Source organism: Opisthocomus hoazin, chromosome 27, assembly GCF_030867145.1.
Source record: "Opisthocomus hoazin isolate bOpiHoa1 chromosome 27, bOpiHoa1.hap1, whole genome shotgun sequence".
In the NCBI taxonomy this organism is placed as follows: Eukaryota; Metazoa; Chordata; class Aves; order Opisthocomiformes; family Opisthocomidae; genus Opisthocomus; species Opisthocomus hoazin.
Window position 1 is genome coordinate 9,510,474 of NC_134440.1, and position 22,991 is coordinate 9,533,464.

General features: G+C 45.7%; 1 protein-coding gene across 4 annotated transcripts in view; it reads right to left on the reverse strand.

The window, feature by feature from the left end:
• Nucleotides 1-1,628: 1,628 nt before the first annotated feature.
• ELAVL1 (ELAV like RNA binding protein 1) overlaps nucleotides 1,629-22,991 on the reverse strand; it is a 46,079-nt gene continuing 24,716 nt past the window's right edge. For 3 of the 4 annotated variants that reach the window (XM_075444288.1, XM_075444290.1, XM_075444289.1), the window contains exons 3-7: nucleotides 19,168-19,271; nucleotides 18,172-18,325; nucleotides 14,794-15,019; nucleotides 4,487-4,600; nucleotides 1,629-3,206 (exon numbers count right to left, since the gene is read on the reverse strand). In XM_075444288.1, coding sequence (XP_075300403.1) covers nucleotides 2,882-3,206; nucleotides 4,487-4,600; nucleotides 14,794-15,019; nucleotides 18,172-18,325; nucleotides 19,168-19,271 — 923 coding nt within the window. In that variant the 3' untranslated portion in view covers nucleotides 1,629-2,881. The remainder of the gene's footprint in view (nucleotides 3,207-4,486; nucleotides 4,601-14,793; nucleotides 15,020-18,171; nucleotides 18,326-19,167; nucleotides 19,272-22,991) is intronic. The other variant, XM_075444291.1, reaches the window with a different exon arrangement.

A 22,991-nucleotide genomic window follows, 5' to 3' on the forward strand; every position in this document is an offset into this window, starting at 1 on the left:
CATACGCTGCTTCTGGTGCCAACGCTCCATATTTTTGCAGGATTTTCTTTTCCTCTTTTCCTCTGCTCAAGCAGCAGGGCTTTGCTCCCGTGAATTGCCTGGTAACTGTTTCACAGCACCTACCACAGGAAGCTGGGACCAGATGTTTCTGAACAGAGATGTTTCCACATCACTACTGAAACAATACCCTGCCTTTCCTTCTTATTTAGCAAAGAATGAGAGATGGAAAAAATAGGGAAGCAGTCCGATGACAGCGATGCCAAAAAGCCTCCAAGAAGAGTTCTAAACCAAAGTGACAGCCAGCGAGTTCACAGCAGCGTGATGCTGGCACGGCTGCAACGGCCAGCGTGTTTGCCTTGATTACTGACACGAAGTCGTACTCAGGGCGTCATTCGTAGTGAAGCTGAACCCCCAACTAAATGCTGTGATAAAACAGCAACTCCCATTTAGTTTGAACATTAATCTTCTATGGAATAAGGAAAGAGAATGACAGGAAGCTGGGAAGGACTGCAGACCCACCCCTGCAGAACAGGACAGTGTGAGTTAAGAGGTGATGGGTCACAGTAAGAGGCCTTCTCTACACCAGGCAGTTTGAACTTGGGGAAAATCCCTCCAATGCTTCTGAATCTCTCCTTATACCCAGAAAAGAAGTATTTGTTGAACTGACAAATAAATGATGATGAATTGGTGGAAACCTCTGGAGCAGACACTGGAACAGACAGCTGGCAAGCACACTTTGGGGGGTGTGGGTTGGCTGGTTGCTTTGTGACAGCCACCGCTCTACAGACCACCATGCTTCTCAAACGATGGCACAGTGAACAGGAGCAGCAGGAAAGGCAAGGTTGAATGGATTAATAGCAAAAATCCCACTTACATTCACTGCACACAGGCTCAAAAAGAGTGGGAGGCTTCTCCCTGTGCCAAGGCCTACCTATACAACTGTAAGGATGCCACCGGCAGCTCCAGAAATCCCAGCGCTGTCGAGGAAATGCTGTTGCTGGAGGTAATTAATGGGCACGGGCAGCCGGGTCAGCTGCTCTTCAGCAGCAGCACGCAGAGACGCTGACGCAGACTTTGGGCTGTGCAAGACTGCAGATCCCATTGCAGGAAGAGGAAAAACGATTGTGAGCAGAAGGCAAGGTCAGCTGGGGGTGGAGTGATCCGAGCAGGTGGCATGGAACGGCCTCTGGAATTTGAAAAATCAACTTCGGGACTGGTAGAGATTCACACAGAAAAAGGAGACACTGCGATAAAACTGCCACTCTCCCCGTTTTCTCTACCTTCTGGCAACTGAGCACGAACACCAGACCTGGAAGCTGCCCAGGCCAGGTCTCTTGCACAGCACCCTCACACAGCCTTTAGGTGATGTTCCAGCAATCCTTTTCAGGTTTCCTACCAAAGAACACCTGCAGGGTGACTGATATCAGTCTGCGGCACACAGTTTCTGTACGACAGATTTATTGTCGTGCACTTGCTTCACAACCCTTTTTCTTCCACTCATCTGTCAAAGGAGTCACTTAAAACTCTTCAAGAGGAACTACGGTTCTTTAAAACAACACTCTTTGAAAGCTGGACACTTTGTGCAATACTTAGCAAAAAAACAACAGAAAATAAAAAACAAAACAAAATTTGAGCAAAACAAAATCAAATTTAATGTTCTTAAATGCAAAAGTAAAAACAAACAAAAAACACAAAAAAGCAAAAGAAAATTAACAGAAACAGAACAACTCAGTTTCAAGGCAGTCTGCAGAAAACTTTGGGGATTAACCTTCAAATCTACAAATCAAAGGGGTTTTCTTGTTAATATCTAACTTGCAAGTATAAGTACTTTTCTGCTGAGTGTTCAATAAGTAAAGCTAGTTGTCAAAACAAAATCCTATTAAAATAGAAAAATCTAGCACTCATTAGAAGGGATGCGAGAAATACAATGCTCAAATGTTTATAACTGTTTTTTCTTTACAAAGTAGAACTACCAAAGGAATTCAAACTAGAATGATCTTTGAAAATGAGTAAGTATCTTGCTGCATTACAATGTACCAGTAAGTAGTGCACCATGCATTAAATATTTGGACAGAAGAGATTCAGTTTGATAAAGGAGCAACATGTATTCACACTCTCTTTTTGGAGTTTCATTTTGACTCTGAAATCTTCCTGGAGTTTCTTCGAAACTCTTTGGTCCATTCCTATTCCAAAGTGGGCTTTAAAAGTAACGTTTCTAAAACCTTTGAATTCGACAGCTTGGCCACTGCTCAGTGTGCAACTTACCTCATCAATGGTGTTAAAAGTTATGCTGGCATGCTACTACTTACAAGACCTTAACTTTAAAAAGCCTAATCCTCAACTATATACGTAGTCATGAATATTAACTGATCAAACAATTTACTGTCAACTAAAACATTAGTATTTCTCAACTTTTCTTCCATACTACCAAGTCTGGGGTAGAGAAGGTCAGGGGAATGGGTAGAAAAAACAACAACATAAAAAAACAAGAAAATTAATGAATTCAGCCTGACATTTTTCAGAAAATTCCAGTTTTTGCAGACAACATTCAATGGAACAAATGTTAGTCTCATAAGTGAAAGCATGCTTCAATTTTACCACCATCCAGAGGGTCTCGTTAATGCAATCTACTTCAGATTTCAGGGGATTTTAAACATGTTTTAAATGAAATAACTTAAAGGAACTTAAAATTGGTCTAACATTGTGGGATTTCAAACATTTGAACATGTCAGTTGCATCCCAGAATATAAAACCTTTTTCACTTCTCATTTAGACTAAGACAAACACTTGTGAAAATTGGCGCAAAATGAGTTTTACACTAACAAAAATGTTTCAACTTCTGTCACTCAATTATCTATTCCATACAAAAAGCACGAGCAAGTTATTTGTGGGACTTGTTGGTTTTGAAGGAAACCTGTAAGATTTTGTCCCCCAGGCGGTAGCCATTAAGACTTGCTATGGCCATTGCAGCTTCTTCATAGTTTGTCATGGTCACAAAACCAAAACCTTTGCACTTGTTGGTGTTGAAATCTCGAATAACTTTCACATTGGTAACCGCACCAAAGGGGCCAAACATCTGCCAGAGGATTCCCTCATCAGCATCTTGACCAAGGTTGTAGATGAAGATACACCAGCCAGAAGATGCGTTTCCTGGAACATTTACACCAGAAAGCCCACTCATGTGATCTACACCCATAGGAGAGAACCTAGCAAATAAAAAGCACAACATTTCATGTAAAAGTTCAATTCAATTCAGCAAATTAACTTGAATGGGAAGCAACTGAGAATGAGTATTTTCTACATGGACATCAAAACTGCCAGAAAGAAATGTTTCCCCATTCAAATTGACAATCAAATTGACAGCTGCCAGGAAAAAAAAAAGTTAAGTATTCCAACTACTTTACCGATAGGGAACTATCCTTAGAAAGAGGCGGGCAACAGCACAGTTGCAAGGCAAGATTATGTGATCACCTTCACAGGGGACCTGGCTCGATCTCAAACTCAGCCAGGCTGCTACGAGTGCTCCGTGGCATCAGCGCAGAACCGCTCGAGCACAGGGAACAGTCAGCGTCTCCCCAGAGGCCACAGCTTGCTTCAAGCCAGCTTGCATCCCACATTCTACTTTTCTTGCCGCTAAAGCAGCGCATCGGGAACTCTTAAGTCAAAGGGTTTCTTTGGGTTTTGCTGGGGGATGGGGAGGAGAGAGTGAGGAGAGGGGGTGTTTTGTTTTTAGGAGCAGAGATTGTGTGTGTTAATTTAAATTTCCCTTTTTGTGGAACAGAACAAAACCTACCCCCTTTTCCACCACATGGCAGCAGGTGTAGGCAAGCACTCCCAATACCCCCAGGCTACTAAATAAGCCACAGGCACGCATACTCATAGCTCTTAGGCAGCTAAGGAAATATTAGCACTTCCTCAGCCAATTCTCAGTAGCTGGGATGCCCCATGTTTCTAGCTGCAGAATTTAAATCTCAGGTTTTTATTCCTTAATACCGGTTATGCAGATATTCTAACTGCAGTAGCTTCCAAACATCACAACAGCAAACCACATTGAAGCAGACAGTTTTACAATTTCAGTATGCATGTACGGTTTTCTTCTTATTCATTTTACACCAGCTTTATACTCAAAGAAAAAACTTATCTGACTTTAAGTCACCTATCCACTCTTCCTAAACCCCGCCTCCTGCATAGCACCCCAGCAGCATTTATGCACAACAAAAAGCAAAAAAACCCTCTCCTTTTTTATGTTTTGCTTTGTATTATTTTCTTTTCTCCTATAACCCACATTTCTAATTCTTCTTTACCCTATTTCTGGTCTCCATCCTCAAAATTCAAAGCTTCAGAATATTTTAATGCAATGTTACAGTTGCACAGCTAAGCACTCAAATGTGAAAGTTAAGGTAAAAAACTGAATTTGATCCCTTGTGCTTATGTATTATTTAAAAATGTGAGGTCAGGTGATTGTAGAAATATAATTATACTATACCAGGGGTTCCCAAACTGTGGTGTACCACTGGTGATATGCAAACCACCTAAGTGTGGTACACGTGCTGCTCTCTGCCAAGAACATGGCGGTGGCAGTTCCTGATTCTCTGCTGACCTGGAGGAAACAGGGAACGCGTGTCTGGGCAGTGAACGCTGCACGAAGTGCCAAACACTTCCCCACTGACTTCTTCTTGCCCTGCATAAAGACGGCAGCTGCTGCTGCCTTTCTGCCGAAGGGGAGGCTCGGGGCACCGTGTGGCAGCAGGCGGGAGCAGAGCCGCAGCAGCGCACGCGGTCGCGGGGAAGCCAGCTCACGTTCAGCGTGGCACTCGACTGATGCACTCACACCAGGGAACCACTCAGTCACCATCTCCCCTCCCTCCCCTCCCCAAGCTCTCCCGTTCTCAGAGCTCGTCTCCTTGGACACTGGAGCTATCAGACCCTCCTGCACCCCGAGCGAGGGGAGTCGTGGTGGTCCAGACCCCTTCCCCTCCATCACCCTAGCTGCTGCTGCCTGCCCGGAGGCAGCGGAGCCGAGCCGGCTGCCGGGCGCAGGAGCTTCCGGAGCGCAGTGCGGACACCCCTGAGCTCACGCTGCACATACTCACTGCCGCTGCCACGCCTGGCCAGCCCCAAGCAACTCCAAGCTTGGCAATCCTTGTACTACAGTAAAACTGAAAAAGCAGTTAAGAGTATCAGAATGTGAATGAGACGCACTAATCCGTGTGATCTGATGATTGTGACAGATCTACTTTTTTCTGCTTTTATATAAAAATGCTCCTTTGTTTGCATGCTTTATACACTTACTTTTTCTGACAGACACCTTCAGCTCTGCAGCTTCTTTCCATTTGAGTAATGATCTGGTAGGATGTATTTATCTTAATACCTGGAAACTTTTCATCTCAACAGATCACCAGTCTTGGGTTCCTGCTCAGATAAATGTGAGCTCCGAACTGCGTGATGTTGGTTCCAACAGTCAGTGTACCTCTGAACCTGCCTGCTCTAAAGCCTCAGGCTCTGCCCACAAGCCCAGTCCAACAGTACATCGAGGACTGGAAACACCTGTAGCAGAGCAGCTGAATGCAGGAAGACAACAGATCTAAATGCATATTACAGGCAAAACACTTCAAAATAGCAAGTACCTCTGTTCTCTGGATACACAGATTCTCCTCTCTTCCTGCTTTGACTCACAAAAGTGTAACAGGCTTATAAAAAACAACCAAAACCAGGGTAAAAATACCCCTAAAAGGCTTGAAAAGTTGTTTTTAAAAAAACACTAAGTAATACCACCTCGCACACAACATCCCCCTTACCCAGACCTAACATGACTGAAGTGAAACTACGCTTTGCGAGTTCACACGAAAAAGAAACCTTTCACAAAAGCTTCTGGCTGGTCAAAAAGCAGCCATCAAACAAGAACTTTCCAAAAGTGACAGTAACTGTAGCCTAGGATTAGACCTGTGTGGAAGGCTGCAGTGACATTCAGACTCGCATCCACCTGGAAGCATCCCACGGGATACCTGGCACGAGCGCCGAGCGGGCTCCTGCGGCCGTTCCGCTGCGCTGGCCAGTCCCCAGGCTCGCCCTGCACGAAGGCCGGCACAACAGGGACACCAGAGGTCTCGGTTAGCTCGGGGCAACAGCCTGCACCCAGCCAGGCACGGAGCAGCTCACACAGAACACCTCTTTCTCCCACAGCAAAAGATATTTCTGACCACACAAACTTCAGCTGACCCTTTGGAAGTTATACTTTGCAAGGATTCAGCTGTCTGATTGGGACAACACTAAAGCCCACAGAGACCCAAGATGTTTCAGAGAAAATTTTTTAATTCCATTAATACTGTAATTTGAACAATCTCAGCCTTACTACACTTCCTGCTGGTGTGTTCATTCTTGCTGCATTTATTTTCATGCTGTCTCTTCCACACTGCTTTTTCCATCCTCCCTAAGCATCTGTAGATGATGTTATCTATGGATGGTTCTTGTAAGTCATGCTAACCTCAAACCTCCAGTATCTTGTGACACTAGCTATCAACTAAGTATTTTTTAAATTGTAAACTTTTTTCACTTTATAAGCTTCTCATTCATATGAATGACCTTTTGCTGCACTGTTATGAGACAGTTTCATTTAACAGATTCTGGGATTATTGTAACACACTAGAGGACATAATCTGAGAAGTGACACTCCTAAACAAGAACAATTTTCGTTCTATGAAAGCCCTATAAACTCTTTTTGCTGAATTCTTCCCTGCAATCCAAGCACTGCTACACACAGCATCGCAGGTGGGAGCAACCCCACAGCTTACGTACTGCTAACAAGCAGTAATATGATTTTTAATATTAGTGCATGTTGCCTTCGCACATGAGCTTGGCATCTTTGTATTTTTGTTTATATTTTTAGTTCCACAAAGAGCAGGAGTTCTACTGCACCAGTACTGGTCACATCCACTGTTTTGCCCACAAGCAGCTTCCCGGGGAAGCACAGGCCAGCCAGTCCCACCCAGTGCCTGGCAGCACCGGGGAGCAGATTCTCCTTGAAACCACGCTAAGGCACGTGCACAACAAGGAGGTGACTGGGGACAGCCAGCATGGCTTCAGCAAGGGCAAATCGTGCCTGACCAACCTGGCAGCCTTCTATGACAGGGTTACAGCACTGGTGGACAACGGGCGGGCAACTGACGTCGTCTACCTGGACTCGTGCAAGGCATTCGACACTGTCCCGCATGGTGTCCCTGTCTCTGAATCGGAAGGACGTGGATTTGACAGACGGACCACTCGCTGGATAAGGAACTGGCTGGATGGACAAACTCAAAGAGTTGCAGTCAATGGCTCGATGTCCAGGTGGAGACCAGTGACGAGTGGTGTGCCTCAGGGGTCGGTACTGGGGCCGGTGCAGGTCCAGAGGAGGCCACGCAGATGACCAGAGGGCTGGAGCACCTCTCCTACAAGGACAGGCCGAGGGAGCTGGGGCTGCTCAGCCTGGAGAAGAGAAGGCTCCGGGGTGACCTTAGAGCAGCTGCCAGTGCCTGGAGGGGCCGACAGGAAGGATGGAGAGGGGCTTTTCACAGGGGTGTGTAGTGACAGGACGAGGGGGAACGGCTCTAAACTAAAAGAGGGCAGATTGAGATGAGATATTAGGAAGAAATTCTTCCCCATGAGGGGGGTGAGGCCCTGGCCCAGGCTGCCCAGAGGAGCTGTGGCTGCCCCCTCCCTGGCAGTGCTCAAGGCCAGGTTGGACGGGGCTGGGAGAACCCTGGGCTGGTGGAAGGGGGCCCTGCCCATGGCAGGGGGCTTGGGACCGGATGATCCTTAAGGTCCCTTCCAACCCTTACCAGTCTATGATTCTGAGCTGATAGGCACGATCCACTGTGTCCAAAGCAAGTCTTGCTGAGTATTCAGCGATGCAAGCTCTAATCCTGAAATAACAGGGTATTAAATCAAACAGCCACATATCAGAGGGCAGCAGCAATCGAAGTAAGGGGCTTCAGTACCTCATTCTTCCAGAACTGTGATGAAATACTACTCTACATGAAATGTTTTCTTCTGTGGCATTCTGAACACAGACAACTCTCATCCAAATAACAAATGGGCTTAAAAGCTGAAAATCTAAACAATTTCACTGGAGTGAAACAAAACAGATGTGTGGGACCTGTCTGAATAATGATGTCAGTGACAGGGTTAAACACTCTAGTGTCTTCTCACATGTCCCCTCAATCAAAGAATTACCAAGAAGTAACAATTCTCCTTCAGGCCTTTTGGACCCAACTCACCGACTCTGCTATCAACAGAAGTATGTCCATTAAAATAAGCGGGAACTGGCTCCAACCCTGAACAAGTCTGAAAGCAAAACCAGCTGAACTGGGAATATTTTCCACATTTGAAAAAGCATTCTAGCATAAAGCTCTGGTGAACTGTGAAAGCGCAAGAATTCTAGGGACTTTGGCCAACCTTCTACACTTTAGGAGCTGAACTCCTTAATTTCGCCAGAGTTCAACACCTCAAAATCTGCTATTCTGTTTAAGCAAACAATTCCTATACCCAACAGAAACCCTTGCCCCAGATGTTTTGTCTATCCTCCAAACACAATCCCACGCTGCAGCGTCATTCCTTCTGGATGGAAACAGCGCGCGCTCCGGGCCGCGTCTCAGAGTTAGCAGGCCAACCCAGCACTCCGGCGGGACAAGGCATTAGACCAGTTCCTGATGTGAGCCACCAACACCACAGGAACTACAAAGGATTAACAGAACATTAAACCAAGGGTCTGAGCAATATCTGTATGAAATTAATAATTACAAATTAGAGATACTAAAGGCTTAATCCTGGATTTACAGGGATCGGCTGGAATGAGACAAAATGTAATCAAAATGTCAGTTTAAGTATCCAACCTCCACACAGCAGAGACCACAACTGTCATTTATACAGACTGTGAGCTCTCTGGAAGCAGCTTATCCTGTCATCATGTTTTGTTCACTACACAAAACAAAGACGACTCAGTCCAAGCTAGGGTTCCTACGCTTTACTACAGCATGAAGAATCGTAACTCCTTAAGTTCAGCACCCTTTAAGGAAGACTCACCAGAAAAACTTCCAGTTAACACCAAAGGTGGGAAGAAATATCAGCAGGACTGAGGGATGGTGCATGTGTTGTGCATACGTGTACATACGTACATGCATGCATGTGTGACTGGGGGAAGTTTTACAATAAATGTTAAGGTTATTGCAAGTCTGTGACAAGACATGAAGAGAGATGGACAGTTCTTGTCTTCAACTCATCTGGTGAGTCTTGTCGCCACAGCATATTCCTAACAGCATGGCTTAACCCAGAATTGCTCTATTACTACTCTGCCAACCTGTAGCACCTAAAAATCTTCAGCTCTTTCTCCATCAGCAAGCCTGCAACTAGGCACAGAAGTTGCCCAACGTGTGTTGACAAATGAGCACTGGGCACAGACAATCTGAGTGGACATGGTTACCACAGAAGCAGGAATGGAACAGAAAGAGACGGAACATCATCTTTTATCTTATCCCCACCCGTGACAACTCATGCTTGGGACAGGCACACCAATAACGTTCATGGTACAGTGAAAGAACAATGCACAAACCAAGGTGGAACCGAATAATAACGAGGACGATGGTTCATCCAGTTTGGAGGTGTTGCCGAGGTTAAGTCGGCCTATGCCTTGTGTCAAAGTTGGTTCCATAAAGAGAGAGAGACAGATCATCACCACAGGAGGCTCCTGAAGGGAACAGCAGGCCCGTTATGCAGACTGGCCGCACTTCTTAGGGACGCCTGCGGCCTCCCTGGGGCCCAGGCTAAAGACAGGAAAAGAAAACTTCCTACCCTGGTACAGCCCTCAGATTATTATCCATTATTGATTTTTCAGGTAGGCAGCGAGGAAGTTGCTACAAGAAGTCCAAGGGCAATCAAGAGAGACTTCAGGGCCTGAGGACAACTGGTCAGGGGATCAGGAGCACAGGCAGTGTTCTGCTCTATCTTTCCAGCTGCAGGGAGTGACAAGGGAAGAAACAGGCAGACCCAGCAGATCAATACCTGGCTCCCAGTCTGGTGTCACTGGCAGAATTTTGAGGGTTTTGATCATGGTCGGTCTACGCGACACCAGGCCTGCTGGCAACATGTGGGGTACACCTGTCTCACAGGGGGAAAAGCATCTTTGCACAGGAGTTAGCAGGGCTCACTGAAAGAGCTTTACGCTAGATTTGAAGGGGGAAAGGGATAAAACCAGGCTTGCTAGAGATAAGCCTGTGTGCAGCACGCCAATGTCTGAGGGACAGTGTCCTTCTGGCTGGCTGTCTGTCATTTCAGTGGCAGCAGGGGATGGAGAGCCATGCAACAGCACAGATGGAAGGGTTATTAATGTGTTAGGAACCACATAAAGCCTGAGAATGGTCATGCACAAATCAGGGCTTCTCCCCCCAGAAAGGCTGTGGAATCACCAGCCCAACTGAACTGCATCTACGCCAACGCACACAGTATGGGCCCCAGTCAGGAGGAGCTGGAAACCACTGTGCAGCGGGAGAACGATGATACAGCTGCATCACAGAAAGATGGTGGGATGACTCACGCAACTGGAGTGCTGCGATGGATGGCTTTAAACTCTTCAGAAGGGATTGGCAAGGAAGGAGAAGCGGGGAGGTAGCCCTGTATGTCAGCGAGTGTTTTGACCATACAGAACTTGATGATGGTGACAATGGGGTTTAAGGGCAAGAATCAGGGGAAGGCCAGCAAGGCAGATACCATGGTGGGAGCCTGTTACAGACCACCCAACCAGGATGAAGAGATGGATGAAATATTCTATAAGCAGCTGGGAGAAATCTCACGATTGCTGGCCCTTGCTCTCATGGGGGACTTCAGCTTACCAGCTGTCTGCTGGAAAAGCAATACAGCAGAGAGGAAACAGTCTCGGAGGTTCCTGGTGTGTGTGGAAGAGACCTTCCTGACACAGCTGGTGAGGGAGCCAGCGAGCAAAGGCACCCTCTGGACCAGCTGTTCGTGAACAGAGAAGGACTGGTGGGTGATGTGATGGCTGTAGGCCATCTTGGGCACAGCAATCACAAAATTGTTTTCAATTGTTGGAAAAGTAAGCAGGGCAGATAGCAGAACTGCCACCTTGGACTTCCAGGGGACAGACTTTGGCCTGTTTAGAAGACTGCTTGGCAGAGTCCCTTGGGAGGCAGTCCTGAAGGGCAAAAGAGCCCAGGAAGGCTGGACATTCGTCAAGAAGGAAATCTTAAAAGGCACAGGAACAGGCCACTCCTATGTGCTGAAACTGAAGTTGGCAGGGAAGACGCCCAGCCTGGCTGAACAGAGAGCTTTGGTTGGAACTCAGCGGAAAAGAAAAAAGAGAGAGCGCATTTATGACCTTTGGAAGAAGCGCAGGCAGCTCAGGAGGATTACAAGGATATCATGAGGTTGTGCAGGGTGAAAATTAGAAGGGCAAAAGCCCAACTAGAACTTAATCTGGCTACTGCTGTAAAAAGTGTTTCTGTAAATACACCGGCAACAAAAGGAGGGCTAAGAAGAATCTCCATCCTTTGCTGGATACGGGGGACCAAGGCTGAGGTACTTAATGTTTTCCTTGCCTCAGTCTCTAATAGTAAGATCAGTCGTTCTCGGACTACCCAGCCCCCTGAGCTGGGAGACAGGGGACAGAATGAAGCCCCCATAGTCCAAGAGGAAATGGTTAGCAACCTGCTCCACCACTTAGACACACACAAGTCTACAGGGTTGGATGGGATCCACCCACCAGTACCAAGGCAGCTGGTGGAGGAGCTGGCCAAGCCACTCTCCATCATTTATCATCAGTTCTAGTTAACAGAGGAGGTCCCAGACAACCGAAGGCTTGCCAGTGTGATGCCCATCTACATGAAGGGCTGGAAGGAAGATGCAGGGAACTACAGGCCTGTCAGTCTGACCTTGGTGCCAGGGAAGGTTATGGAGCAGATCATCTTGAGTGCCACCACATGGCATGTACAGGACAACCAGGTCCTGCTTGACTAAACCGATCTCCTTTGATGACAACGTGACCCGCTTAGTGGATGAGGGGAAGACAGTGGATGTTATCTACCTGGACTTTAGTAAAGCCTTTGGCACCATCTCCCACTGTCCTGGAGAAACTGGCTGCTCATGGCTTGGGACCGGTGTGCTCTTTGCTGGGTAAAAAGCTGGCTGGATGACCAGGCCCAAAGAGTTGGGGTGAATGGAGTTAACTGCAGTCGGCGGTCAGTCACAAGTGGTGTTCCCCAGGGCACAGTACTGGGGTCAGGTCTGTTTAATGCCTTTATCAACGATCTGGACAAGGGGATCAAGCACTCCCTCAGTCAGTCCACAGATGACACTAAGTTGGGTAGGAGTATTGACCTGCTCGAGGGAGGAAGGCTCTGCAGAGGGATCTGGACAGGCTGGATCAATGGGCCGAGGCCAACTGTGTGAGGTTCAACAAGGCCGAGTGCTGGGTCCTGCCCTTGGGTGACAACAACCCCATGCAACCCTACAGGCTTAGGGCAGAGAGGCTGGAAAGCTGCCTGGTGGAAAAGGTCCTGGGGGTGCTGGTTGAGAGCCGGCTGCCCATGAGCCAGCAGTGTGCCCGGGTGGCCAAGAAGGCCAATGGCATCCTGGCTTGGATCAGGGATGGTGTGGCCAGCAGGACCAGGGCAGGGATCCTGCCCCTGTGCTGGGCACTGGTGAGGCTGCACCTCGAGTGCTGTGCTCAGCTTTGGGCCCCTCACCACAAGCAGGACATGGAGGGGCTGGAGCGTGTCCAGAGAAAGGCAGCGAGGCTGGTGAAGGGGTTAGAGGAGCGGCTGAGGAACTGGGGTGGTTTAGTCTGGAGAAGAGGAGCCTGAGGGGAGACCTGCAAGGAGGCTGTAGTGAGGTGGGGGCCAGCCTCTTGTCCCAATCAAAAAGTGACACGACAAGAGGAAACACCCTCAAGTTACGCCAAGGGAGGTTTAGACTGGATATTACGAAAAATTTCTTCACATCAAGGGTTGCCAAGCATTGGAACAGGCTGCCCAGGGCACTGGTGGAGTCACCATCCCTGGAGGTATTTAAAAGTCATGTAGACCTGGCACTTAGGGGCATGGTTTAGTGCTGGACTTGGCAGGGTTAGGTTAACAGCTGGACTTGACGATCTTGAAGCTCTTTTCCAACCCAAATGATTCTATGAATATGATTTTAATGGGTCATTTAAATCTAGTTTCATCTGCAACTATTACCATAAATACATTAATTCTTTTTACTATTACTAAGTGATCATTACAGGACAGAATTAAAGTTATTTGGTATCTTAATTATGGGTATGAACATTATTTGTACTGCTTATTCTGATGCATCTTAATTCTGCTACAAATTTCAAGGGGAAGAATGATGGCAGAAATGTCCAATTACATTAAGAATGAAAACATGAGACATAAGCCTCAAGATTTTACTAGGACCAGGACACACAGAAGCCCTGGCTGACACCAGACAGATGTGTCAGTTTTTCTAACAGTCCACCTAACTGCCAACAACTCAGAATTTCATTCCTTGGTGTGGCTTAGAAGGTCTGGGTGAGGAGAGCTGGATGAGCACTTCAGGGAAATGAAATCTTGTTTGAGGAGCTGCCAGCATTAAACTTGCCTGGGCTACAGCTGAAGAGGACGGGAGAGCAACTGAGGTTGGCAGGCACCTCTGGAAGCCCTCTCGTAAACCCCCCTGCTCGAAGCAGAGGCACCTCGAGCAGGCTGCCCAGGCCCCTTCCAGCCAGCTTCTGAGCATCTCCAAGGATGAACACTCCAGTCTCTGTGGGCAGCCTGTTCAATCCCCGTTAGGGTAAAACGGCAGATGACTATAAAGTACTAATTCTCACTGGTGACACGTTACACCTGGCTGTTCTTAAAATGCTAAAGCATTATGGAGAGGTCACAGCAATGCTGGAATAGCACTACTGCGAAAAGCTATTTCAGTTTTTAGTCTAATTTTGCTAAGCTAATTTGATATCTCAGAGGAAAAAAGGAAAAAAAAAAAAAAGTAAATTCTCAGCAGGGAAACACTAGTCTCAGAACCTCTTATGAACCCACCTCATAACAAAGCCAATTCTCTGCAAGACAGTAAACAGAATGCATTTTCCAGAGCACAGCCCAACTATCGACATCCTCCTTTAAGGAATTCAGGCAATTCATATTCAAGCAATGCATATTGAAAGCAACTAAGGCGATTCTCAAAGGCAAAATACACGCTACCTTCTACAGCTCTGGAAGCAGACAGTATGTTGCCATTGCTCAATAATCTTACTGCACTTCGGAGGACTCAAGGAAAGACAGAACACTGCACAGCTCAAGATGTAGACAGAAATCCCACAGGATCTTTTAATCAGAAAGAAGTTTTTCCTATTTTACTATGACACCTCCCTGCTGGAACCAATGGCTCAGAGCTTTAATTTAGTTGCCAAATTATATCTGCATTTGGATATACGGAGCGGAGAATGGGGATCTGTTGAGACAGGCATCTACCAGCACCCATCTGGAGTCCGCTACTTTCTATCACCTCACACTCGTTTGTGGAAATAGACACCGTAGTGTATGCACCTTTACATAATTAACTTCAATATAAATTTTACAAGTAAGATTTTACTTTAATCATATTTTAATTCAACAATTTATTTACAGAACACTGCAGGACATATAGTGCACTATGTACTCATTTACACATGCTGCAATGAAGATATTACTGCACACTGCAAGGGTACGGTTCCCCAGCGGACGCGGGAACAGCAGCACAGCCTTAAAGGCATTATCCTTCCTAACCTACCTGAATCTCTGCGCCTGGTGATGCACCGGCCCTCCAAACCGTCTCGCTGGCGAGTGACACAGCTGCGACAACAGTGCCACGTTTTTGTTCTGGTTCGGATTGGCTGCAAACTTCACTGTAATGGGTTCGGAGGAACCTGGGGGTTTGTGACCATTGAAATTTGTAATTGCCTCTTCTGCTTCTGACCTTTTGTCAAACCGGATAAATGCGACCCCTCTGGACAAACCTTTTGACCAAAGCAACAAAAAAAAAAAAGAAAAAGAAAAAGAAAAAGAAAAAAAAATTCTAAGTTCAGGAGAAACTCAAAATAACTTTGAAAGCAAAGAATGAAAAAGTTAAACATTTCTACGGTCACACCTTTCAAGTTCTCTACATCTACTAACATTTATTCAGCAGCTAGAGGATAAAGTACAAAAATGAGAAACTAAAGACAAATTAACACATTCATTTCAGCTATAACAACAATATTAAGTGACTAAAACACTTCATAAAAAAATTCCAATGTGGTAGAATTCCATGAAATCCATCACCAACTCACGTTTCCATTAAAAAAATGTCCAAACATTTTAAATGAATTCCACACACACACAAAAAAAACGGTAATTAATTTCAGTCGGTCAAAACCAAACCCTCTTCGCTTCAATAGCTTCATCACTAAAAAGCATCTGCAAACACAGCATTGATACTGGTTTTTCCAAAAGTTTTCAGTCTTCCACGCTGCAAACACCCTCTGGTTCACAGATGGGGACGTGAAGGTCCAACTGCAACACAGCAGCTTTGCCTTCTGTAGCTGGGGGATCAGAATTTCTTCTACCTCACGCCCATTATTTCTAGCTGTCATATACCTTATTTTTAATTCATTAAAAATTGATGAAGAATTACTTCTTGGTAACTGTACTTAAACAAGGACACTGCTGTTAAACATTTGCATTTTTTTTGTAGGTCCAGGGCCCAGGGACTGGATACCGTTCTCCTCCCGACTGAGGTGACAGCTATGCCTTGAGACCTCTCCTCCCTCCTCCCCGCTTCTCACCTGTGACTTGACCACAGTCTGGAAATATTGTTTATCACAGCAAAGCTAAAAGGGTTCATCTAGTTTAAATGCCATTCCAAAGCAAATACTACGGCCAGACTAATCCTAAGACTTACCAACTCCGGTTCAGAAAGGGACACACCAAATACTTTCCTGCTGTCTCTACTCTACATCTACATAGGGCAATCTTCAGAAATTAAGATTATCATAAATCAGAAAATTCTTTACAACAATTGAACATTATTTCCTGTATTTCACAGAAGGAAATGCCGCATGACAAAACCCTACAAGCAAGCAAAAGGGAATCCAACCCCTGCAACTACCCCGGAATGGTCTCTGGGAAAGGCGTATTTTCATCTGGGGCTCTGGAAGAACTCCCATAAACAACAACTCCTCTTGTTTACTGCAGGTTGTTAAGCATGCAAAGTCACCCAGAGAAAGCCTACGTCCTCCGTCACTGCACCTTTCTTCAAAAAGAGCTGCAGGCCAGCGGCAGGAGATGGTTGGCACCACCCGTGCAGCTGGGTTTCCAGAGGGCTCTGGAAAGGAGTCAGTCTGCAAAGAAGCTACTCCATTTTTTTTGACTTCTTGCTGGTTACTTCCAAAACAGGAGGCTGGACCAGATCAGCTCGTCAAAGCGGAGCCGACAGCGCTGTATGCTCCGGTACCACTGAGCTGAGCCCTTCTGCCGGGAGCAGGCACGCGCCCCGGCCTGGGGAGGCACAGAGCAGCAGCATCGTCCCGCAGCCAGCAAGGACTATCCCAGAGGAGCCCAAGACGCTGCTACTGCTTCTCCACTTCCATGCTGCTCATCTCAGCGCTTCTCATTCGATCTATCACAGCGTTCATTCAAAAATAAATATTGCAGAAAGCATATTTTTAAGCAGATTAATTCTCAAAAACTAGAGAACAACCTCTGCTGAGAAGGCACAAAAAAGCAGAGATTAATATTTGTCCTAACTGGGGCTAGATGAAGAAAAGAAAGGCAGGCTTTAAAGCCAAGGTGTGGCTCCATTCCTGAAGTGAAAAGAAGCTGAGGCTATGCATGCATTCAGCTTCACAATGTAAACAGAATAGTTCCTCAAAGGATAGATTATTAAGGTTACTGGAAAGCAAGCAGTATATTCTGTGCTGACATTGAATTAGACAACATCATGCCTCAGCACACTCAGTGAAAACTGTATTATTCCTGGAGAAATTGTAATTGTATGCCTCCTGTCACCTCATTGTACAGCTCTGCCAGACAGATGCCAGCTATCCAGACTCCACTGGCAGCCAGAGCAGGATGGCTATTTCAGTCATCTGTTTTAATCTGTACTCCAGAAGTCTTTTCTTGCTTCTACCTATTGTCACCTAGATAACTAGCTCTAGAGACAGAACCGTGCAGATCTCAAACTTGGACAAGATGAATCCTTCTCTCTAGGAAAGGAAGGACAGGATTTTCCTCGCTCCACACTGGCATGCGTACAATGTCAGCATCCAGACCTCATCCAGGCACCTCAGCTTGCTTTTACACAGCCATATTTGCAGTGCAGTCTGATGAAATCGATACACTTCAAAGCAGACGCCTGCACAAGGAGCTACCTCTGATGGAGATCCTCAACACTGCAGACTTTAGCATTTAGTCAGATTAACCCCACCAAAAGCTGCTGATGGCCTACAGCGGTTACAGGGTAACACATACTCTCTAGTTATACAGTCTGAAATAATTAGGCAAGAAATTAGAACTCTGAAACACATTGTAACACTGTGTCAGAATTAACATTAATAAAGGAAACCTTTAACTTTGGTCTCTCCTGAGCTAAGTGCTTAACTAAGCAACTTCTCACTTGTGTTTTTAAAATTAAAAAACACATTCAGAAAATTCAAGAGGGTAGTGCTGAACACATTAAGTTCATTGTCTTGGTTAGCAGCAACCACAGAGGACTGTAAAACACCTCAAATCTTTTAAAATACAAGGAAACTGTGTTCCAAGTTGGTGTAAAAGACAAAACGCATTATTGTTTTGCTTTTTAATATACAAATATGGCCTGGAATTTACTTGTGGATAATAGCTGCATTTCTGTAAAGGTCAGGTTAGCACTCCAGACCACAACACTGCCCAGAAGCACACCGCACTACAGCAACGCCCAGCGTCAGAGCAAAGAGCAGGTCTGGCAAATCAGCAGCTCAGCCTGCTAAAGCTGACCAGAAGAGGACATCCTGTTACAGCTCCTCCAGCAGTAGACACCAGATGTCATGGATGGTTTGTGAAAGTCTAATTTAGTTGAGGAACTACCAGTCTCCGACAAATGTCAAACACGCTATACACTACAGATCTACGACGCTAGCGCAGCAGAACACACCTGTAGTTTGATCCACAAGCACACGTGAGTTGATGATGCGTCCAAAACGTGAAAACATATCTTCTACATCTTTTTGTGTCATTGACCTTGGTAGTCCACTAATATATAAATTAGCATCCTTGATAACTTCAGAACTTGGACGAGCATAGGAAACCTTTAAAAAGGAAAAGAAACAAAAAAAAAAGGAGGCACGTTCAGGTTGTAAATAGGCAAGAAAAGTTTATTTTGTCATGAGTCACCTTTGTTTATTCCCCACTAAATAACGCAGGCATTTCTTTATTGGGGTTCAAAAAAGCAGAACAGGGAGAAGGTAGGGGAAAACTGCCAGAACAAAACCAGAAAAGTCGTGTCCCCATAGAACTCCATTCACGCTGGGTTTACCCTCCAGATAAAGAATGCAGCGGCACTGCCATACAGAGGCAGCAGCAGAGCAATCCCAATGCTCCCAACAAACCTACTGGCGAGGTTGAAGCATTCCTGTCTGAAGCTCTGACTCGGATACTGGACCTGTCAGTAACCACGGATCACACCAAGAACTTGTGCTGTCAGGATATTTTTTAAAGCCTCATAAAACGATTTCACCAGCTGGAGTGCAGTTTTCCATCTCAATTTCTGCTACTAGAGGAAGTGACAAGTGTCACCTAAGCAGGTGTGATGTCCTATTCCACAGAGTACCTGCTGTTATTTTGGAAGAGGAGTGCATGTGTATTAACACCATTTCAAACAGAGATCATCAAGTACCTGAGATGTGAGTTCAAAAGCCTGGCAACAATTTGGAACGATCCCACCTATTGCTGTAAATTGGTGGGAATGAAGAAAGGGAATCTTTGAATACAAAGCTGTTACACAAGCCGGGAGCCTTCACAGCTCACTGCACCACTCTTCTCCCACATTCTACCTTTCTTGCAGTTGGAGAGCACGCAAGCCCTATCACCATCATGAAGTTTATTAGAATGACATTTTCAGAGAAGACAGAAAAAAATCTAGACATCCTACCTTGATAGTTTTTGACTGAAGTCTGAGGCCATTCAGTGTGTTTATTGCTCTTTCAGCATCTTTTGCAGTAACGTAGTTCACAAAGCCATAGCCTAAGCTGTGTCCTACATGGAAAAGCATTTTTAAAATTAATCCTAACAAAAGAAAGTTATCACCATCAAAATTAAAGGAAATGCAAACGAGAAAAAGTGAACTCAACATAAATTTAATCCACACAGCAAATATTTAAATAAGCTGAAGAAGTCTCTCAAGGCTGGCACACACCATCTGAAGTAAGTCCAAGCCTTCCATTCACCCTTTGGCCACCCCTCTGTCTTCAGGGACACTGTGTATCAGACAGCCGCAGATCATCCACCAACAGGAGGAAATTTAAGACTAAAGTACCGACTCTGAACAGTCTTGTAAACTTAGTGGATGTGGAACAAAGGCAAGAATTTAACAAGGTTCGTAAGTACAAACTCCTGTAGATAAAGAGCAGAAGTTGAGAAAATGTCAGCGGATGAACTGCTGGGTAAGAAATCACCAGGCTACTCCTTTCTGTGCAGCTATTCCAACCTGCACTCCTGGAGACAAGAGGGAAAAAAGTTTTCAATCCTTCATATATTCGTGTAACTAAGTGAAACTGAAGAGTGAAAAATTCTCTTTAATGCAGACAATTCCTGCACTATTACTTCATATAAGTTTACTTCTAACGCTTACAAAACGAATTTGAGAATAACAACACAAATCTTTGAAACATTTAAGGCAAACTACATTTATCTGGGTATTTATTTGTTCTGCTTCTGTCTCCACCCTCCACAAACGCTACTATCAATTCTAACACTACATACTAAGATCATTTTGGGTTGCAACTTCAAACAATGAGAGGCTCTTGTCACTTCTCACTAAAATTAACTAAAATACTTTTAAGACTGTCTCAGTGCAATAAAGCAATTCTCCTTCAGTAAAAGATAAACCTGTTTCAGACAACTTCTCCTCGTCTCAGACAGATCTATGGGACTTTCTAAAGAAAACTGTAAGCATGCGCAGGAGAATGTGCTATTTTACTTGAACAGTATACATACTGAAGTTATTATTAAGCTCTGTTGTTCAGCTTGAGAACGTTAGAAGACACAGCTAATCGTCACAGTGGAGGATTCTCTCCTGAAATACAGCCCTTTCTGAATCACACAGCGTGGCTCCGCAATAGTTTTAGCTGGCAAGGAAGTTTTCTTACACTTTCCAGACATGTCAGAACACCAGATATACACACACCACCACCACTCCCCCTCAAAAAAAAAAAAAAAGGCTAATGGTGACTATGCCAGCACAAAATGTCAGAGAAACTGAAGAAAAGGGCCATAACAGCAACCGCAGATTAACTCCGTCTACTGCAAACGGCACCACCAGCCTACTGCAGGAATGGGGACCCAGCAGCCCAGAGCCCCCCGGGGCGGAGGGCAGCCCTGGGTAAGCCTCCGCGTTCGCACCCACGGCAGACGGACTGCAGGACCACTGCACAGCACGACTGCCGGCGTGCCCCCGCGCTCGCCTTGCGCTGCTGCGGATGCTAACAGCCCGGTAACTCATCACAACCCCAGCCACGCCACTGCCCGTTTCCTAATGCGCTCCTTGTATAAACAGTCCCAGTTAACTTTCTGTGTCTGCTAAAGCTCTTACAGAAGCCAGATCCCCTTCGTGTTCAACCCTTGCATAGGGACAATATTCTGCTCTCTTCCAGACCTAGTGTTCAAAGATCTCCGCTAGCACAGACCAAACGATGCCAGGCACTTCTGCACAACTAGAATGGCAAATCACTCTTTGATAGCCAAGTAGGATTTAACTCTGCTTAGGAAACAAATAAATGCAGTAAAAGCAAGATCTTAGACACCAACTTCTGCACCTTTATCCTTTAAAGATCTACAGGTAACTTTCATCAGGATTTTGCAGACATATCTTACATGTACCTGCAGCACGGTTTTTGTTGATTTCTTTGTAACATTCATTTTGTTTTATTAGTCAGAGATGGTCAATCGTTTAGATCAAATCTGGTTAGTCCACAATCACTTACCTACTGAGAGTCTTCGCCCCTGATTAAGAAAACAAATAATTTAACAATTAGGAAGATGTTTAGCACCTGGACCCTGGCTTATTTCTCCAGAGTCTGACCAAGAAACCAAAGACAAGCTTAAGAGGGAACAAATATCACGCAGACAGTAGGCAATGGCTTTTTCCTTCCTAGGCAGGTGGGAAGGGTCCGGCACCCCTCCCAGGTACAGCAGGCCAGGCCTGCTCTGAAGGCTCAGAGCACCAGCTGCTTTATAGGTACTTTCAGTCTGTCCCAAAAGCCACATAAACATGAATATTCCAGCAAACTACTGAACAGAACCAGGTCCTACTAAAACTGATGGAAATAGGCCCTCAAAGACCAGGGAAACAGACTTCAACCAGACTAACCCCTTCGAGTCCGAGCCACTGAGCCCTGGCAGCCAGGGCTGCCACTCTCCCGGTGGACGCTGCGCTGGGGAGGGGGTGACCATACTCTTCCGGCAAGGGAAGAAGACCAGGATTCCACACCGTATAAATTTATTAAGCTATCTTTAGTACTCTAAGTCATGGAGACCAGGGGCTCAGCCTACGACCAGCGCAAGTGAGTATCCTTCCCTATTTTCTTGCAACACGTTCCCAGAGAATGCAGCAGGCAGGCACCCAGCAGCCTTCTTACGAAGCAGCAGGTTGTATTTTTCTGAACTGTTTGAGATCAGTGACAAGGAAGATTAAGTTTTATCCTGTATGTAAGTAACAGCACTCCTGGCCACAGACGACCAAAAGAGACACATGATCCGGGTCCAGTCCCTGAAATCCCAAACTGTACATACTCCCTTTCCCTAAAACGTAAGCCAGCTCCACATTAAAAGCAGCCAGATCTGTGTCTCAGGCACTCTGATCCAAAGCACGTTCTCCAAACCCTCTCCAGTGCTCTCCTTCTCTGAATGCAGGTCTTCATACTCCGTATCCACTTGTTCTAAAGCAATCACTGTCCTCGAGCTGACACACGCAGCCCCTGGGTGCCTGCTCCCCACAGCACACGCAAGCAGTGACCATACCCCCTTGGCCTTCTTTATCGTTCTCATCTGAGCAAAATTCCGCACCTTCTCCACTTCTCACTTCATACAGGTGGCTCAGGGACTGTTCCTTACCAAGGAGTTTGAAAGCCGCGGGAAAAGAGGACAGGGACAAAATGGGATTGACAGAAACAAACACAGATCAAAAAAAGCAGGGTCTGAAAAGTGGCAGGATTCCAACAGTTACCAGATTTTCTCATATTCGCTGCAGGCATTTCACAATAAATTCATACTAAAACCCAGAAATTATAGTCCTGTTAACTTTTACCTGCCACTAGGTAAGAAAATAGCAATTACCTCTCCTCTACAAAAAAATGTAGAATACAGATCTTCCCTCTTCGACTATACTTACCACCTTTAAATTACATCATTACAGTCCTTAAGTGCTAAAAAAAGCCAACCCACACAAAATTGACAACCTACAGTAACTTATCTTGCTCTAACTACTTCAAGCCATCAGCCTCAGGCATCTCCTGCTGTTCAGTTATGAGTCTGCGTCTCTGAACAAGCTACGATACCTAACACACGACAGCCCCTCACTGCAAGAGGCATATTGCACCGCTCCCCTGACAGATCGCTCTCAGGAACGCTCTCTGCTTCACAATTTTACTCTGTATTCCCTCCTCCTAAACAGCACAAACTACCTTTTAGGGCATACCAGAAAACACGTACGGAATCGGCATTTACACAGCATTATGATTTCTGTCAGGTGTTTATCCC